This window comes from Girardinichthys multiradiatus, chromosome 3 (genome assembly GCF_021462225.1).
Source record: "Girardinichthys multiradiatus isolate DD_20200921_A chromosome 3, DD_fGirMul_XY1, whole genome shotgun sequence".
Classification (NCBI taxonomy): domain Eukaryota; kingdom Metazoa; phylum Chordata; class Actinopteri; order Cyprinodontiformes; family Goodeidae; genus Girardinichthys; species Girardinichthys multiradiatus.
In genome coordinates this window covers 5,675,327-5,692,137 of record NC_061796.1, presented here as the reverse complement: position 1 = coordinate 5,692,137, position 16,811 = coordinate 5,675,327, and the positions used below count along the sequence as shown (strand labels likewise).

The following is a 16,811-nucleotide window of genomic DNA, read 5'->3' as shown; positions in this document are numbered from 1 at the left end:
CATCTTCCTTCTATGTATATAGTGGTAGATTATCGCACTGTTAGGGGGTTAGAATTTGTATTTATGTATATATTTTTTTGAGGTTTTCCAATTTTTCCAAATGTATTTTTTGAAAGAATTTTACAGTCTGTAAATATTTAAATAATTTTGTACTACATTGTTTGTAATGTTCAGTTTTTAATGACGGTTATATATTATTGTTCCTATTATTTATTTATCCTTCATAATATTACCTTACTGGAGGTGCATCTTTACCCTGTCCTGCTGCTGAAATAGATAGTCTTTGTCGTTATTTCCTCAGGCAAACCTTAGTCTGGCCTTCATGTTTTTTACAGAGAAAATCCAAAATTCAGTTTCTCAAAAATATGATTATTCCATAAGACCAATAAAAAAGGATTTTAAAAAAGAAACGTTGTATTATGGCCTATGCAATAATAAGTAAGACTGCTTACCTGACACTTGACGGGAAAAAAAACAACAATTGAAATATATCACTCAGTTTCCAGTTAATCTAAACACAAACACAAAACACAAGCTTTTACACATACATCCTCTGACATCTTAAATGGCATTAGCTACCTCATTTTTGAGAAGGCTCATTTCTCCTTCAGAGATGTTCAGGAATTCTGTACCGCTACTACTGCAAAATGTTTAATCCATATATGACAACACAGCATGGTATTTAGGGTAGTTTGGCAGCAATAACAAGCTCTATGTGAAGAGAACCAGGGCAATGCTCCAGATTTAAAAATCAAAGGTCCTCAAAGATCAGATAAGTGATGAATATTCACAGACACCAATTGTTTAGAAAAATTTAAACAGGGATATACAGATTTTCACCAACTATAAGTAAAACATTACTTGAATTCTTCTTCATCTTTGTTAAAATCTTTGTGTTGATGCCAATTGATCAGCTTGATTCTGTTGCCTTTTGTGATGATCTCAACCCAATAACAAACAAACCATAGTTAGCTATTTTGTTCTTCAATCAGCTTTTTAAATACTGTATCTTGTGATATCTTGCAGTGGGAATCCATATTCCAGTACCCATCTGCATTTATAGTCTTATAAATGTATTAGTGAGGGAAATATTCAAGTGCAGTGTCTTTTTCTAGATTTTTGAGATGTGCCTGTATATGCTCACTATTACTCATCTTTCATTGGCTTGATGTTAATTCCACATGGTGCAAATATTTAAATGTCAAAATGTTCAACATGAAAACAACTATTCCCTCTGACCTGATCACATTCATATTGCAAACCAGCCTAAATCTGCAACATATTTCTGTGTTGTTTTACTTTCATTAGCTAAAGAAATTGTTGAGAAACATCCTCAGGCTTTCGGACCTGGTAACAGCAATAATATATACTATATATACTATATTAGCTGCAAGTTTTTACAGCTTTATGCAACTGTACTATACATAAGTATACAAAGAATTAAATTTTATAGCTTCATAGTAATGGGATGGAATATTGTGCTGTTTACTCCTTTAATTTGTTTTTTTTTTTTTTCTGTAAGGAGATATGAACATATAGTGACATCTTGTGGCATACAATGTGAATTACAAAACGTCCTTCCTTCTTTCATAGTTCTTTTTTTTTTTTTTTGAACAGGAATGATGTGTCAAGCCAAAACATCCTACATTGAAACAGAGACTGAGTGGGGCGCTCGCTTTGAACCATGCCTGACACTGGAAAAAGGCTCATTTCGAGTGGATCTACATTGGTTCCACACCACCAACAAAGTACCGCTACCTAACTGTAGCGCCAGCCAAGCAAACCAGTTGACGGTTCTGGGGGGTTGCAAAGTCTCAAGCCACAAATCCTGCAGAGACTGGGAAGCTTGGGCAGAGGGAACAGCTGTGGAAGATAAAGACAAGTCTCCATCACACATTTGGTTTACTATTGGTGACATTCAGGAGGAAAGAATGTCCGAAGGTAATGAAAGCAAAGCAAGTGCAGAGCAGGTGATGCAACAGAATGTTATGCAGGACTTTTCATTCTTGCAATGGATCAAATTTTCTCGACGAGAAGACAGGGGTCGGGAGAGCCCACTTGCCCAGACGGGACATTTTTCTCCGGATACACAATGGACTCCTGGCAGAAGTGGAGGATTGTGTGTCTGTCGATAATGTCAGTCGAGGATGTGGAAGATGTGTATATAATTGGATGTTTGATATCAGGATTTCTGCTTTTTGGAGTCAGAGGTTACCTGGCATATCGAGAAATTTGGAGAATGTCAGCAGCTGTTCTGGCAATTGTAAGGCTGCCTGGCATGTATGATGGGATCTTCAGAGCGATCAACACATGTTACGTGAGCTGAATCGCAGACTGGATGTGATCCTTACACAGGATCGCAGGCAGGTTGCGGTTCCTGGACTCAGGGGTGAAATGGGATAAATCTTGGAGAAAGTTGTTCGCTCGCATCTGGCAAAAGACCAGGAATTTGGCTGTTTGGATTCGCCTTTGAGAAGCACCAGCGAGACTCTCAAGGCTGACGGAAAATTAAGAGTCAGCCTAACCCAAATAATTGTTGTTTTTCTGAATCTGGCTCCCCTGCACGGCCTTGATGGCTGGCTATCTTCAGCTTCTCCTGGAAGTTATGTAAACATGACGCTCTGCTCCCTCTGCCCCCTCCCTTCCCTGAGGACATCTGTGGACCTGCTCAGAACTTTGTGGCCGGTTGATGTACATTCCAACGAACCATCAAGGACAATGGCCTCTGTGACAGTGCTTCATGGACTTACTTGCACACACTCACTTGCACACACACACATGCTCAAGATAAACATATGCACCCCTCACACCACCTTCACCGTTCCCGGCATGATGTTGTTTTGTAAACTTGTTGCTTCTTTGTGCTGAGGTTTTTTTTTGCAATCTCAAACTGTATCCTGCTAAGGATAAAGTGTGAAATATGATTTTTTTTCCCTCTACTTACCTAATGTGGCCTCTTTTCTCATCTAGCAAGGGCAGCACCTGTGAGTGGGCAGCAAAGCCTCGGTGACCCGTCCCCCCTTGTCTTGTGTCATGATGTATGTTTGGATGGGTTGTACTGGAATTCTAATTTCCCCTCGGGGATCAATAAAGTATCTTTGAATTGAATTGAATTGAATTTTAGCACCCCCCCTAGCCTTCAAGTATTTATTGACCTAATTAATAATAAACCTGTGTTCCTTTTTCACTATTGACAAATTTAAAAGCAAAAGTGTAAATAAAATGTTATATTAATAAATGGACTACATTTCAATCTTCTTTTTGTCTCTTCAAAAGTGGCCGTTGAGGGAGGATGATGTCAAGGATCTGGATGTCTTGTGTTGTGTCTCTCTTCCACAGAGCTACAGGTTTTCTCTTGAGGAAGGAGCTGAGCAGTGTGCTCCTGCACTACCCCTCAGTGTCAACCAATGTGGAACCTCTAACCCTCTGTGATTCTCCTTGTTGTTTCCCTAATGTTTGCCTGTCTTAATGTTTACCCCACTCTTTCTGGCATTTTCCAAGGTGACTTACTGGGCTTTCTTCTAGATCTGTTTCTCAGTTAGACCACTGTTCAAACCTTCATGCGCCATAACATTAAGGACAATTTCCTCCATTACCGGCAATATCTAAGCTGAAAACTTGCTATAATTGCTTGAATTATGAATTCTGCTCCCTACCTGAAAACCCTGAAGGAGAATGTCTAGCCATCATTTCATGATCTTAAAGTCAAGCACACCAGAAAGTACATCTATGAATGCTTAAAAAAATGAAATAAACAAATGAACATTACCTAGTGCAATAGTTAAAGTCTGGAGTTCTGATTGAAATGCTGTTTCAGGACCTTGAACTTCCCTTAAAGATGGAAATCATCATTTGAAAATGGATTTCTGTGTTTACTCTGGTTATGTTTGCTTGACATAAATTTAAGTGTGACAAAGAAGCAATTTGTAATGGAGCAAATAGTTTTTCACAGCACTGTAGGCAGCCAGCAGGGTTGTAACGAGATCTCGTGGCACCACAATATTATATATATATATATATATATATATATATATATGTCAAACCTGGACTGCACTGTTCTGCTCTTAATTCCAGATTATTTGAATTTTCATAATATTTGAAAAACAAAACATGTTGATGAAATCTATATGATTATTAGATTGGACCAAAAATAAGGCTAAAATTGTTCCTTGTCTTGCTTCAGCGAACCTTCTACTCTGTGTCATTTTGTCTCTTCAGCTGGTTTACCCTACCAGTTGTCTACCCTAAACCTTACTTAAGAATAATAAGCAATTCAGCTGAACACTTAATAATATTCTCTCTAAATGGTACTTAATCTGTTTCCCTTAACTGATATCAAGAGTTAAGCTCTAAAAATAATTTTGTAAATGTAGAAATCCAGTTTTGTCCCTGTTACTTAAAACTACTGAAGAAAACCCAGCTCAGTGTGGGAAGGATTTATTTGATCAAGTTTAGGGTTTCACACAGGACTTAACAAACAGAAAGGTAGGCAAACTGTTGTAGATGCTGAAAGCACCTCTCTTGAAGTAGTAGAGTCCGTAGATGTCAATAGATGTATCAGTCCCACTATTCTGTAATAGTGGGACTGTTGGGGTCCTTTTAGGCTATAGATCCCATCATGACATAAAAACAAACACCCAGACACACATATGTCTGTTTTTATGACCATGTTATGACTTTTCTATGGCTTCCAAATCTTTTAATAATTCAATTTGTGCCTAACCCTAACACTTAACCACTATCTGCATATTTCTAACCTTGACCGTAACCTAAACATTTTCACACCATATCTCTAGCCCTAAATGGAGATTGACTCTTGAGTGACATGCATCGGTCCATGCCTTGCCTTTGTCTCCCTACACCAAAATATTTAGGCCATCACACTAATTCATGGGATGTCATCATGACACTACACCAACCCTATCGATAAAAATGAAAGTCTGCTACAGTAGAACCGGGCTTTGGCCCCCACAAGCCGTTCTTTGGACGGTACGTGATTATGCTTCAAAAGGTACGGTTGGACAGCATAAACAAGTACACACACATACGTTCACACACAGCTCACCATAGTGTCTACTATTTCTGAGAACATCACGTTACCACTATAAGCTTAACAGACTGGTAAAGAAGTTAAACATGTTTAACTTCTTACAGATTTGTCATCACATCACACAATCGCACTGACAGTTTTTATTCTTCTGGAAGAGGCCTTGACTATTTAAAGCAATATATATGATTAATCTGAGTGGAGTGACACCTTTGAATATGAGTTACATCATTTAAATAAGATTTGTAATTTTTTTTTAATGTTAGAATGTTATTTCATGTTTTTTTCTAAAAGATATGACACAGTAGGATCTGATCATATAACCTTATCAATCCTTCTTAGTATGTCTTCTTAGTATGTGTATAAATTGCAAGAATTGCAAATATAAATCTTATTTTTAAGCTTATTTATTTGGTGCAGTAGTAACATGGCATATTTATCTGGTAAATGCTTAGCTGACAAATGAAATAAACATTTATTTATTTTCTGTTCCATACGTATTATGATAATGCTGTTGAAATCCATACTTATCTGTAAGCGGAAACAGGCCTGTAAGCTTTACTAAAGCTCCCTGCAGGAGGCACCAGTTTTATATCTTGTGTGTGGCTTTTAAAAAAAAAGCACTTCATCTGCTGAATCTGAAGGACACAATTTAAATGAATTCACACCCGAAACATTTGGCAGTGACAAAAAACAAAAGAGCTCCACTAGTGGGGATAAAGTGTTAAACACTCATTTATTATTCATATCTGCAAATGGTTTTTTATACTAATCATAGGACCTTGAAAAAAATCACGATCAGTGCAAAAGCTAAAAGTAGACTGGAGTTGTTTCTCTTAGCTCAGGATAAAACAATGAAAAATAACTAAATCAGAGCATCACAGTTCGGTTTGAATACACTCAATTTTTTTAAATAGTGATACTGTAGAATGATATATAAAAAAATAGGATAACGTTTTATTAGAAATAAATTAATAATAATTGTTTACTGGTTAAAAACTACAGTTTCATTTAAAAAAAAAAAATTCAATATTTTTTATTTGAATTTCAATTTTGAAGTCTTGTCACCGCAGTAATTGAATACTTAATAAAATACATAGGATTTCAGGTATCTAAAAGTAATGAAGTAATTCATGTAATATGAATGTATGAATAGGTAGGTGTATGTATATGTCACTATGAATGTGGGTATTGTTTTTATATGCAGCACAAACAAAGTTTATTGTTCTGTGTTTTACTGTACAATGATAATAAAGGTTATTCTGATATTTCCTGTGTTATTTTAAGCATGGCATTTAAAGCTTCATCACAAGGAAATGCTGATTTTTGTTATCAGTTCATGTCCTTTAGAGGGCACTATAAACCTGGGTCAAAGCTGCAAAGCTCGCACAAGCGGTCCAATAATTTTGAAAGTCAGAGGGAGGATTCCTGCGTCATGCATCAACGATTAGATGCTAATGTGGCTTTAATGCCTGGTAAACACTTTCAAAACCTTTAATGTCACTGGAAAATACTGCATCTGTATTTCCTATTATTGTGAATGCAAATAGAGAACAGTTTCATTTCTCATAGATATTATAATGCTGAAAGCCCAGTTTGCCCTTGAAACCTCTAAGTAGAGAAATTTTTTTATTCAATATTCCCTTTTTTTTTAGGTAAAACAGATCTTTAGCTATAGTATTAGTACTATAAATTAAACTTCAACAGCCTCACACGAGAATCACCAACAGAAGATACAGTCTATGAAAATTGTCTCATATGTGTGAGATATACAAGTAGGTGTTGTTGATGCTCCAGTCAGGGGGGAAGTCCTGCACTGCATGGGTCTTGACGTGCCTCTGCATGGCGACCAGGCTGCTGCAGAACTCCAGGCACACGGTGCACTGGTAGGGCGCAGCCCCGCCATGCGTCCGCAGATGCTTGATCATGGCAGAGTAGTCCCGTGAGCGTTGACCACAGAGACGACACTCAAACGGCTTCTCTCCTTGAAGCAAAGAGAATACACAGGAAGGAGGCCATTAGATGTGTGTGTGTGTGTGTGTGTGTGTGTGTGTGTGTGTGTGTGTGTGTGGGGTTAGTCACATTAACGAAGGGTCTCATATTGATGTTCCAGCATTTGGTCCTTCTGTGTGGCTTTTTTTCTGATGTCAGCAAAACTCAGACTTGTAATGACTAGTATCTATCACTTCCGTGAAAATTCTTTTTCCTTTTCAGAGATGAGTTGCGTTAGTGCGTGAAATCACCTAAACTGGGACACTTTCATGATAATCATCCAGATCAACATAACCTAACTTGATACCTTCGTTCCCCATAGTTAGTTTATTTATGCCAGTGTAACAAAAGTTTAAAGAAATATGCAACTGGCTAACCATTAGCTTCTAACATCTTTATGTGTGACAGTTTGGATAAAAATTAAATCTTATTTCTTTGCTATGTGAAATGTTTCATATTCCCCTGGTTTTAGATTAGAGATTACATTACAGATTACTCAAATGTAACTGAGTAAATGTAACTAGTTACTACCCACCTCTGGTGATAGAGCAACACAATGAAGGGCATAATTCAGAGGTTAAAAGACAATTATAAATCTTTTTCAAAATCTTTTTCACAAATGAAAATCTCTTAAGTGTGGTGTTCATTTGTATTATTTACATGAAGCCATGTTTTGTACATCCACTTTTTTGGGGCAGTTACAGCAGCAGGTCTTTAGAGCTTTGTCTCTGCCATTATTGTACCTCCAGAGTATGAAATCTTTGTAATGTAAAGTGTCCATGGACATAAACTTCCAAGTCTTGCTACAGGTTAGACCTGTGGCCTCAGACCTAGGTCTAAGCCATTCCAACACATGACTATGTTTTGGGCCATGGTCTTGGTAGAAAGTGAACCTCAACTCTTTTCTCCTCTGTGGTCTCTTATGAATACTCTAACTGGTTGTTTTCCAGGACTGCCTTGTATTTAGCTCCATTCATCTTCCCAACTCTGAACAGTTTCTCTTTTTATGCTGAAAAAAGCATCCCCACAGCACGATTTTTATGACTTCAGTGTGCATTACTGTTCAACGCCCTAAAATCAGTAGTTTGTAGAATCATCTTTTGTGGCAATTACAGCTGCAAGTTGCCTTGCATAAGTTTCTATAAGCTTGCTACGTCTTGACACTGGGATTATTGCTCATTCCTCAAGGTAAAACTGCTCCAGCTCCTTCATTTTAGATGTTTTTTACTTGGAAACAGCAATCTTCAAGTCTAACCACAGATTCTCAATTGGATTGAGGTCTGGACTTTGACTAGGCCATTCCAACACATTTAAATATTTTCTCTTAAACCACTGGAGTGTTGCTTATGCAGTATGCTTCCAGTCATTGTTCTGCTGGAAGGTGAACCTCCGTCCCAGTCTCAAATCGCAGGCAGACTGACACAGAACATCTCTGTATTTATCCATCTTTCCCTTAACTTGCATGCATTTCCTAGTCCCTGCTGGTGAAAAACATCCCCACATCATAATGCTGCCACCACCATGTTTCACTGTGGGTATGGCGTTTGTGGGGTGATGGAGTGTGTTTAGTTTGCACCAGACTCAATGTTTTCCTTGGTGGCTGAAAAGTTCAATTTTAGTCTCATCTGACCAGAGCAGTTTCTTCCATACATTTTGTGAGTCGCCCACATGCCTTTTGCCAAACTCAAACGTGCCTTCTTATTTTTAACACTAATTAAAAAAAAACTTTTTTTGGCCACTCTTCCATAATGCCCAGCTCTATGGAGTATACAGCTTATAGCAGTCCTATGGACAGATACTGATACAGAGTTCCACTAATCTGTGGAACTCTGTGCAACTATTTCAGGGTTAGCTGCCTGTCAGGTTAATGCCCTCTGTACTCAATCTGTGAGTTTTGGTGGGTGGTCTTCTCTTGGCAGGTTTGTTGTGGTGCCCTTTGCTTCCATTTGAAGATGATGGATTTAATGGTGCTCTTGGGGAACATCAAAGATTTGGATATGTTTTTATAACCCCACGCTGACTTGTTCTTCTTAATAACTGTTGCTGACTTGTTTTGAGAGTTCTTTGGTCTTAATAGTGTGATGTCTCTTGCTTAGTGGCGTTGCAGCCTCTGAGGCCTTTCAGACAAGGTGTGTTTATACTGACAGATCATGTGACACTTAGATTGCACACAGGTGGACTTCATTTCACCAGTTATGTGACTTTTGAAGGTAATTGAACTTTTTAGGGGCTTCATAGCCAAGGGGGTGGATACATATGCACAAGCCAACTTTCAATTTTTTCTTTTTTCTACAGATTTTGTGCAGATTCACCACATAGAATAAGATTATAAAACGTATAAATTATGTGTTGCAATGTAACAAAATAGGTAAAAACCTAAGGGGGGTGATACTTTTGCAAAGCACTCTAGCATTTTGCATGTAGGTCAAAAAGTATAACCTGGCCTGAGCTGACTAAAGCACCTTCTTTCACACGTTTTCAGTTACTTCTACATGTTATGTGGCAAAGGCTTTCTTCAAACAGTTTAACTACTTACCCAATCTTCCATAAAAGCCAGATTTGTGGAGTGCACAAATAAAATTAGTCTTGCCAACAGATTTTCCTACAAGCTGTGGATCTCTGCAGCTCCTCCAACGATAACATGGGCATCTTTAGCTACTTCTCAGATTAATACTCTTTTTGCCGGGTCTGACTCGTGGAGTGTGCATTACTGTTTCTACTTTCACATGAAGCATTGAACACTGTTTTGTGAAATGCTTAAAGCTTGGCCTGTTGGTTTAAAACCTAAGCCCTAAACGTCTGCACCACTTTATTCCTGATCTGTCTGTAGTGTTTGTTCGCTAACAAACCTTTGAGGTCTTCACAGGGCAGCTGGGTTTATATTGATATAACATTTTAGATAGGTGAATTCAAGGTCAGTTCATGGTACATGGTTGATGGTCAGATATTTGTTTTTGTGTGGTAAAAACATATTCTGAAGTTTGTGGTTGAAACGTGACAAGATGTGATAAAGTTTAAATTGCAAGGCACTGCATATCAATTTATGTAGTTTCCAGTCGTCCTGTGTACTTGCAAGTTCATATCCAATCAGGTAGAACAATAATTAATCACTGAGTTTCAGCAACAGCATGGCTCAAAGCAATTTTTCGAACTGTTAACAGTTAATAGACAATTACCGGTGTGAACACGATGATGCGTATCGAGCTGGTGTTTTAGGCTAAACTTCTTGGGACAGTGTTTGCACTGGTAGGGTTTTTCTCCTCTGTGGTCTCTGGCATTTGCATCACGTTGCACAGCGTCTCTTCCACAGAACTGACATCCATCACAGCTTTGACCTGCAGCAAACCAAAATAGGAAGTTAGGGGGTAGCTTTAAAAGGTGCTAAGGTTGGTCAGTATTGAAACCTATGTTCTCAAAAAACAGCATATTACACACAAAGTTAGACTGCACCACAGGATATACCACTACACATGTTCCTTAATGTTATTAACAGAACAAGTGAACATATATGGGTTTTGCCAATAACATTTACTTTCACGAAGAATAACAGACAATCCAGGAGTGTAAAGCAAAACATTATTTGTTTGATATAATGCCAATTAATAAATCAATGCTTCTAATAACAGAAACCTAATAATCATCTGATTTTATGTTTTTCTGAACTGTACATGGCTTAAAATAAGATTTTTTTTTTTTGAAAACTTCAGAATAACCTGGATCTTCTGATAGAGTCAATGCTTTTTAGAATCCTGCCATCAACGGCTCAAACCATTCTCACTTCATGGTATTCTGTTGGGTTTTTCTTTTTAAGTAAAATGTTGTTTCTTACTTTTTTGCTGCCTCTTGGTTGGGTCCTTGTTGTAATTGAGAATTGGTTCTTAGTCGACTTAACATGATGGATAATGTTGAAATAAATGTAAAAACTAAATAAATAATGATTTAAGCAACCAGGAAAAATATCTACTGCTTTTCATGGAAAAAGTTTAAAAAGTACTGCTGTTAAAAAGTAATTCTGCAACATAGTATTCACCGAGAGCATATCTTTATGAAGCATCCTGTTGCAAGAGAATAGATTCACCATATGTACGGTTACTTTCCTGTAAGCTTTGCATGCACGTCTTCTATAAATCTCTTACAAAAGGTGTGATATTTGAGGTTAAAGTAAAAAAGTGGAGCTTTTTGCTGCCCTGCGTGTTTTTAGGGGTCTTTTTTAGAGAAAACGTAGCCCTCACAGTAGTCTATAGACAGGATGCTGAAGTACGAAATGGGTATACTGTAGTGAGGAGAGAAAACAGGAGAGAATAAACCACAACAATTGAACACTTACCACTCTAGAAAACGCAACCTGTTGAGATCTGTCGTCGGTTGACTGCCTGTTTCCTGTCCAATGTGTTGTTTGGCATCTCAATTACAAATAGCCAGCATTTTGTGCTGAGCAGATTTTTTTTTTTTTTAAACTAAACTTTTCTGTCTTTTAAATGTACTGTTGTAGTGCTTCTTTATCTATTTTTGTACAGCTGCTAAAACATAAAAATTCCAATCTATCAAACAACAGATAAAGTCTTCATCAACTCAATTGTACACTTTTACTCTTGCACTTGCACAGGCTCTCTTGAAGATCCTGTTTGTGTTGTTAACGCTGGAGGAATTTATCAGAACACATCGAACATATTAGACTATTTTGCAGGAGGACAAACCACGCTTTCACTGCAGCACATACTGTACTTTGTATATCTAGCTGTATCTAGTAACCACACTACTGCTCCTATTGCACCATGCTTTCAAAACCACAACTCTCTTTATCACTTTCCATTGCGTAGCTGCATCGCTGGAGCCTGCCGAGGTTAGGGGTCACACCAAGATATATTTTACTATCTTGTTAAATTGTCCTGTTTTGCTCAGAATCAACACTCCTGCAGCTGCAGGAACAGCTATGTGCTTAGTGTGCTATACTTATTATTCGCCATTTTGTATGATTATATTCTTACCTAATTGTGTGGAGGCTGACTCCCGCAGCACTGGATCACAGAGGACTCTTGTGCTGCAGTGTTGACACTCTTCAGCTCTTTCTCTGACTTTAGGCACTTCGACATATCTATGAGAAGCATATGTTGTGGTGTAACTATGGCAGATGTTATGGTGCTAAATACATTTCTACGTTAAAACAACAAATATTTGTGTGTCAGACATGAATCTAGACCAAATTATTTTCTTAACCGGAAAATATCAGTTCGCATATAATTGACTTTGGTGTGTTTCTTTCCCTCTTTTCCTGCTTGTACCAACCAGTAGATATTTATAGCATTTCTTTGGGGTTCAAAGATAACATCTGCCTTTCTTAGAACATTTTATTGCAGGGAACAAGGTAGCGGGAGACGCCATAGAAGGTCTTCTTTTCCCCACATAGTCTTGTTTGTGTCTTGAACAATTTCTTTGTGGTGTAGACACTGATATGTTTCAGTGGGTGGAAAATCATACATTTTCTTAAAGAAGGGAGAAGTTTAGGGGGCTCCCCTTTATTCACAGGTTGGTTTTACTTTGTGAAACCCACATTCTTTCAAAATTTGTTTTTGAAAAAATAATCTCAGATTTCTTTTACTCCTAATATCTGAAAGTTCAATATAATTTTAAAAACAGATCAAAATGCTCAAAAACATCTTTGACTTAGATCAATTATCATTTTTGTTTTTGTTGTTGCGATGTTTAAACTTAGATTACGGGTTACTTAAAAGAGACCTTGACAGACCTGAGGTGGCAGGGAAGGGTTAACAGGTGAAACTGATCAAGCAGGAAAGTGCAGGAGCCTCAATCTCACACACACACAAATACACACACACACCCACACACACACAAGCAGCAGTGAGTCAAGTACGGTAGCTGTCGCAAAGGAACAACTGAGCAAATCAGAGGGTTCTAAAATGAGTCTGCAGTAGGAAAAACATGGAGACAATGTGTGAAAAAAAAGAACTTTCAAAACTTATGTCAGAAGACTCCCTTACCTCGTTTCCCCAGCTTGACTAGATTGGCTCAGTTTCTTTCTTTTCAAAAGGCCGTTCTTGACCATGCTGCTCGTCCGTGGGGTCTCCGTGCACAGGTTTTGAGCGTAGGGATGGGGGGGAAAGCGTGAGTAGCCTAGTGCAGTGTTTTGAAGGGGAGTATGAAAATGGGAACTGAGTAAAGGGAACATGTGTGGAGAAGAAAGGGGGAATGGGTATACCACAGAGGTCTGGTTGGAAGATGGAAGGGGATGAGCTGAGATGAAGTTTGAATAGTTCTCGGCAATTCGCCTTAAGGTGTTTAGGTGATTCCCAGAGTCCCACATGTTTGAAGGGAATGCCCATGCAGAAGAGAAAGAGGAATTACTGGTGTTGGGCCTGGTAATGACACTATCTCTGTTGCACAGTGCTGCTGACATCGGGAACAATCTCACCGTCCTTCTTGGGGATTTTTGGTTGTTGGGGATGTCAATAGAATCGGTAGGTGAAACATTTTCCATGACAATGTCAACACTTGATTTTTCTTCTGAGGATGTCTTTTGGACTTTGTTCTCAAGAACCGGTCTACCTTTTTGCTTTTGATCTTTCTCTTTTCCACTTTTCTTTTCCTCTGTGAGGTGTACTGCTTCTCCATTTTCATCCTTCTCTCTGTCTTTGAGACTCCTCAGCTGCTTATGGCACTGGTCCTCCAGCTGCTGCATTTCTAAGAGCTGGGCAGCTCTCAGCAGTTGCTGCAGGTCTTTCACCGGCACTTCAAGAGCTTGAGTGTAGGTGAAGTCCAGAACTTGCTGGAACGTGTGGGGAGAGAAATACTCCAACCTGCAATGGGCTGGGCTGTCTGCATCACCTTTGGCTAGGTGCTGTGCTAACGCTCTACTAGCACAGGCAAGAACTAACCGGTGTGCCTGAAAAGTTTGGCTCTGCACCGAGATGATGGCGTCGCAGAGTGTCCCCGATCGACGAAGGACATCTGCCTGCTGCAGGAAGTGGAAGTATTGGGTGTTGTTGATTCGAATCATTTCTGAAGGTTCTGGAAATATTGGGGAGGGTCTGAAAAGAGAAAGACACAATTCAAGATCCTATCAGATGATGCCCACAATCAGTTCCATTCCTTTTAGTTGTTATGTGACATTTCCATGGTATGGAAATTACTTTGCAAATTAACTTCAGAAATCACCCAGACTAAAATGTTCACTGTGGTTTAAATTGTTTTTTCCACTTTGCCTCCCTCCAAGTTAAGTGTTTTCAATGGTCACAGTTAAGATGGAAACATGCACAGAAGGAAATTAAGTTAAACATCATAAACTGATTGATAGAAAATTTGGTTTTCATCCACTGTGAAAATTTGTACTCATTTGTTTTTTTAAACCTCCATAAAGAATGAAATTTACAAATTTTCTTGCATTCTTTAGAAATAATTTCCTCAATTATAGCCATGTATGTTATCAGGAATAGACATTTGGCAGCTCTGTGGAAATGTACTCTGTTGTGCGACACTTTTGAAATTTGCAAAGTACATACACACTCTAAAAGCCACAAAGCCCTAACAGTTTATGAAACCATGACTAATGACTGTACACTTGAGAAAACATGAGTAAAGTTTGAACGTCATCAATAAGAATGTATTTTGGTGTGATAAACATCAAATGCAAAAGTGTGCAGGGGTGTAATATGTAAATATCTGCATATGGAACAGAAATATTTGGAATTCTACAACTAAAATTAAGAATACAGGGATAAAAATGCTGTTGCTGTGTGATTAATCTACCAGCTGCTTGAAATGGTGTCTTCTACACATGTTAAGCTATATAATTGACATTTGTTATTATACATTGTATTGTTGCCTCCTCAAACAGAAGTCACAAATACAGGTTTGCACAATTTTAAACTACATCGGTATTCTTCCCTCTTGATCGCTCACTAACATTTAAAAAGCAGTTACAATAAAAAAAAAAGATTTTCTGGAAGAAAAATGTTCAGTGCTACTCCTTTACAAAGTATTTTATGTTTCATCAGCCTGCTAATTTAATATAGATTTATGAACGTACATCTTACAAATTCAAGAACAACAAGTTCAAAGGGCAATTTATTTTTGCAACTAATTTTCTGGCATCTGTTGGTTTTTATCTTTGCCGTTTTTGCTGCCATAAACACTGATCATGGTCCATAAATATAGCTTCAAGAGTGAAAGTGACTCTAGAGCAACTTTTGTTGCTGTTCATACCAAATACCAACGTCATGCGCAAGCTAAAGGTTTCACTTCTGTGAATGCTTGATAATTGAAAGAATAATAGTCATCATAACAGTTCTCAAATATATAATATTAAAGGAATCATTATTCAATTTAGGTAGCTAAATAAAGCATGTATTGGTGGATAGAAGTATGTCATCTGCGTACATTGGATGTAAAGTTTCTCCGAGGACTATTTTTGTCACTGCGGCATATATGACTGGGACAAATATTATGTCTTTGATGTAAGAAATGTTGTCTGAAGCACATTGAAAACACTATGGGATTTATGCATTTACAAATATATAATGGATTAAAATTACTTTTCTATGAGTTCTGTATTTTGCATTGCAGTTACTAAATCTACATTTAATTTGATTTAAAACAAAATTTAAAAATACTTTTTAAAATTATAATAAATATTGTAATAATAATAAAAAGGACAATTATTATTATTACAAATATTAGTTTGCAAGAAACCCTTAAAATAAAGCAGGCCTGATCCATTTATTGTTTTGGAATACACTCTTTTTTATTGAAAGCAGTCTGGAATAGGATGTCTTTCTGTACGAATTTTGTAATAACATTTACATTTCTCTTAATTGTTATATTTTGATTCTAATAACTGAAGCTATTTGTCTTGAAATTAATGAGGTTTCCTAAAACTATGCCTTTTTAAAGGCATTGTTTAAAATGTAGTTAAAAAAATTAAATGCCGCCAGAGGATTGAACTTTGGTTTTTGTTCAACTTTGGTTAGTAAATTACACTTTCCAAGGTTTTGAAATATATTTAACTTAGCAAAAAAACAACTACTGTACAGTTTTTAAATAATGCTCTTCTGCAGAGTTGTGACACAGTTAGCTGGTGCCTGAGCCCCATTCACTCGCAGTACAGTAGAATCTAAATGCTAACATAGGGGAAAACCATGCATGCATTTGTCAGATTTACACATCCTTTCACAGGACATGAACTTACAGTCAGCCTGCCAGCAGCATGCATGTAGAGGACTGAAGTAACAGGAGAAAAGTCTGATTTGAAAGACTCTGTGGGTTACAGAAGAGCACAGTAGAACGAGTTTTCACTAGGTTTTCTCTAGAAAGACAAGAGTGCTAAAAAAGACAGAGGATGAGCAAGTTTATGTTTTTGTGGTTTCAAGTCTCGGAAGGTAAAGAAGCAGAAATCTGCATGAATGAGACACTTACCGGGTGTTTAGTGAATTCTCTCCAGGGAGGGCGATGAGCTACCCTGCATCATGACTGTACAGTGACTTGTGAAGTTTTGGGGCACAGGTTAGTCTGTGGGACAAGGTGGTTTCCTTTTTGTTTTAACAGTCCCTCCTCTTCAAGTCTTCTATTGGTGCATTGATTACAGAGCCAAATAGTTCTTCTTAGTTAACCCACATTTTGTCATTACATCTCTATTCTTGTTTTATTTACAGTGCAGATAAATTTATATTATTGTTTATTCAGTACTTTGATTTGTGTAGAATGTTTTGAATTCATTGAACATGAGTCCATCTATTGTCTACACTCACTCCTTTGTGCT

General features: G+C 37.6%; 1 protein-coding gene across 2 annotated transcripts; it reads right to left on the bottom strand.

Annotated features, from left to right (window-relative positions):
* Positions 1-5,758: 5,758 nt before the first annotated feature.
* On the bottom strand, positions 5,759-16,567 carry zbtb32 (zinc finger and BTB domain containing 32). 2 transcript variants are annotated; one of them, XM_047359512.1, is made up of 6 exons: positions 16,469-16,567; positions 16,242-16,309; positions 13,039-14,085; positions 12,028-12,134; positions 10,216-10,374; positions 5,759-7,031 (listed from the first exon to the last, which is right to left on the bottom strand). In XM_047359512.1, exons 3-6 carry the CDS (start codon positions 14,052-14,054, stop codon positions 6,802-6,804), a joined length of 1,512 nt encoding a protein of 503 aa, XP_047215468.1. In that variant the 5' UTR covers positions 14,055-14,085; positions 16,242-16,309; positions 16,469-16,567; the 3' UTR covers positions 5,759-6,801. The 2 variants fall into 2 exon arrangements, with proteins under 2 accessions (XP_047215468.1, XP_047215462.1); XM_047359506.1 differs by lacking the exon at positions 16,242-16,309 and having other exon boundaries at positions 16,469-16,547.
* Between the last annotated feature and the right edge of the window lie 244 nt (positions 16,568-16,811).

Bases quoted from the DNA above. Each gene is read 5' to 3' on its own strand.
- zbtb32 (XM_047359512.1), bottom strand. From the start codon at position 14,054: ATGATTCGAATCAACAACACCCAATACTTCCACTTCCTGCAGCAGGCA. The intron at 12,135-13,038 runs GTAAGGGAGTCT...TGCTTCTCATAG, and splicing joins AGTCAAGCTGGGGAAACGAG to ATATGTCGAAGTGCCTAAAG. The intron at 7,032-10,215 runs GTAATTGTCTAT...CTTTGCTTCAAG, and splicing joins GCATCATCGTGTTCACACCG to GAGAGAAGCCGTTTGAGTGT.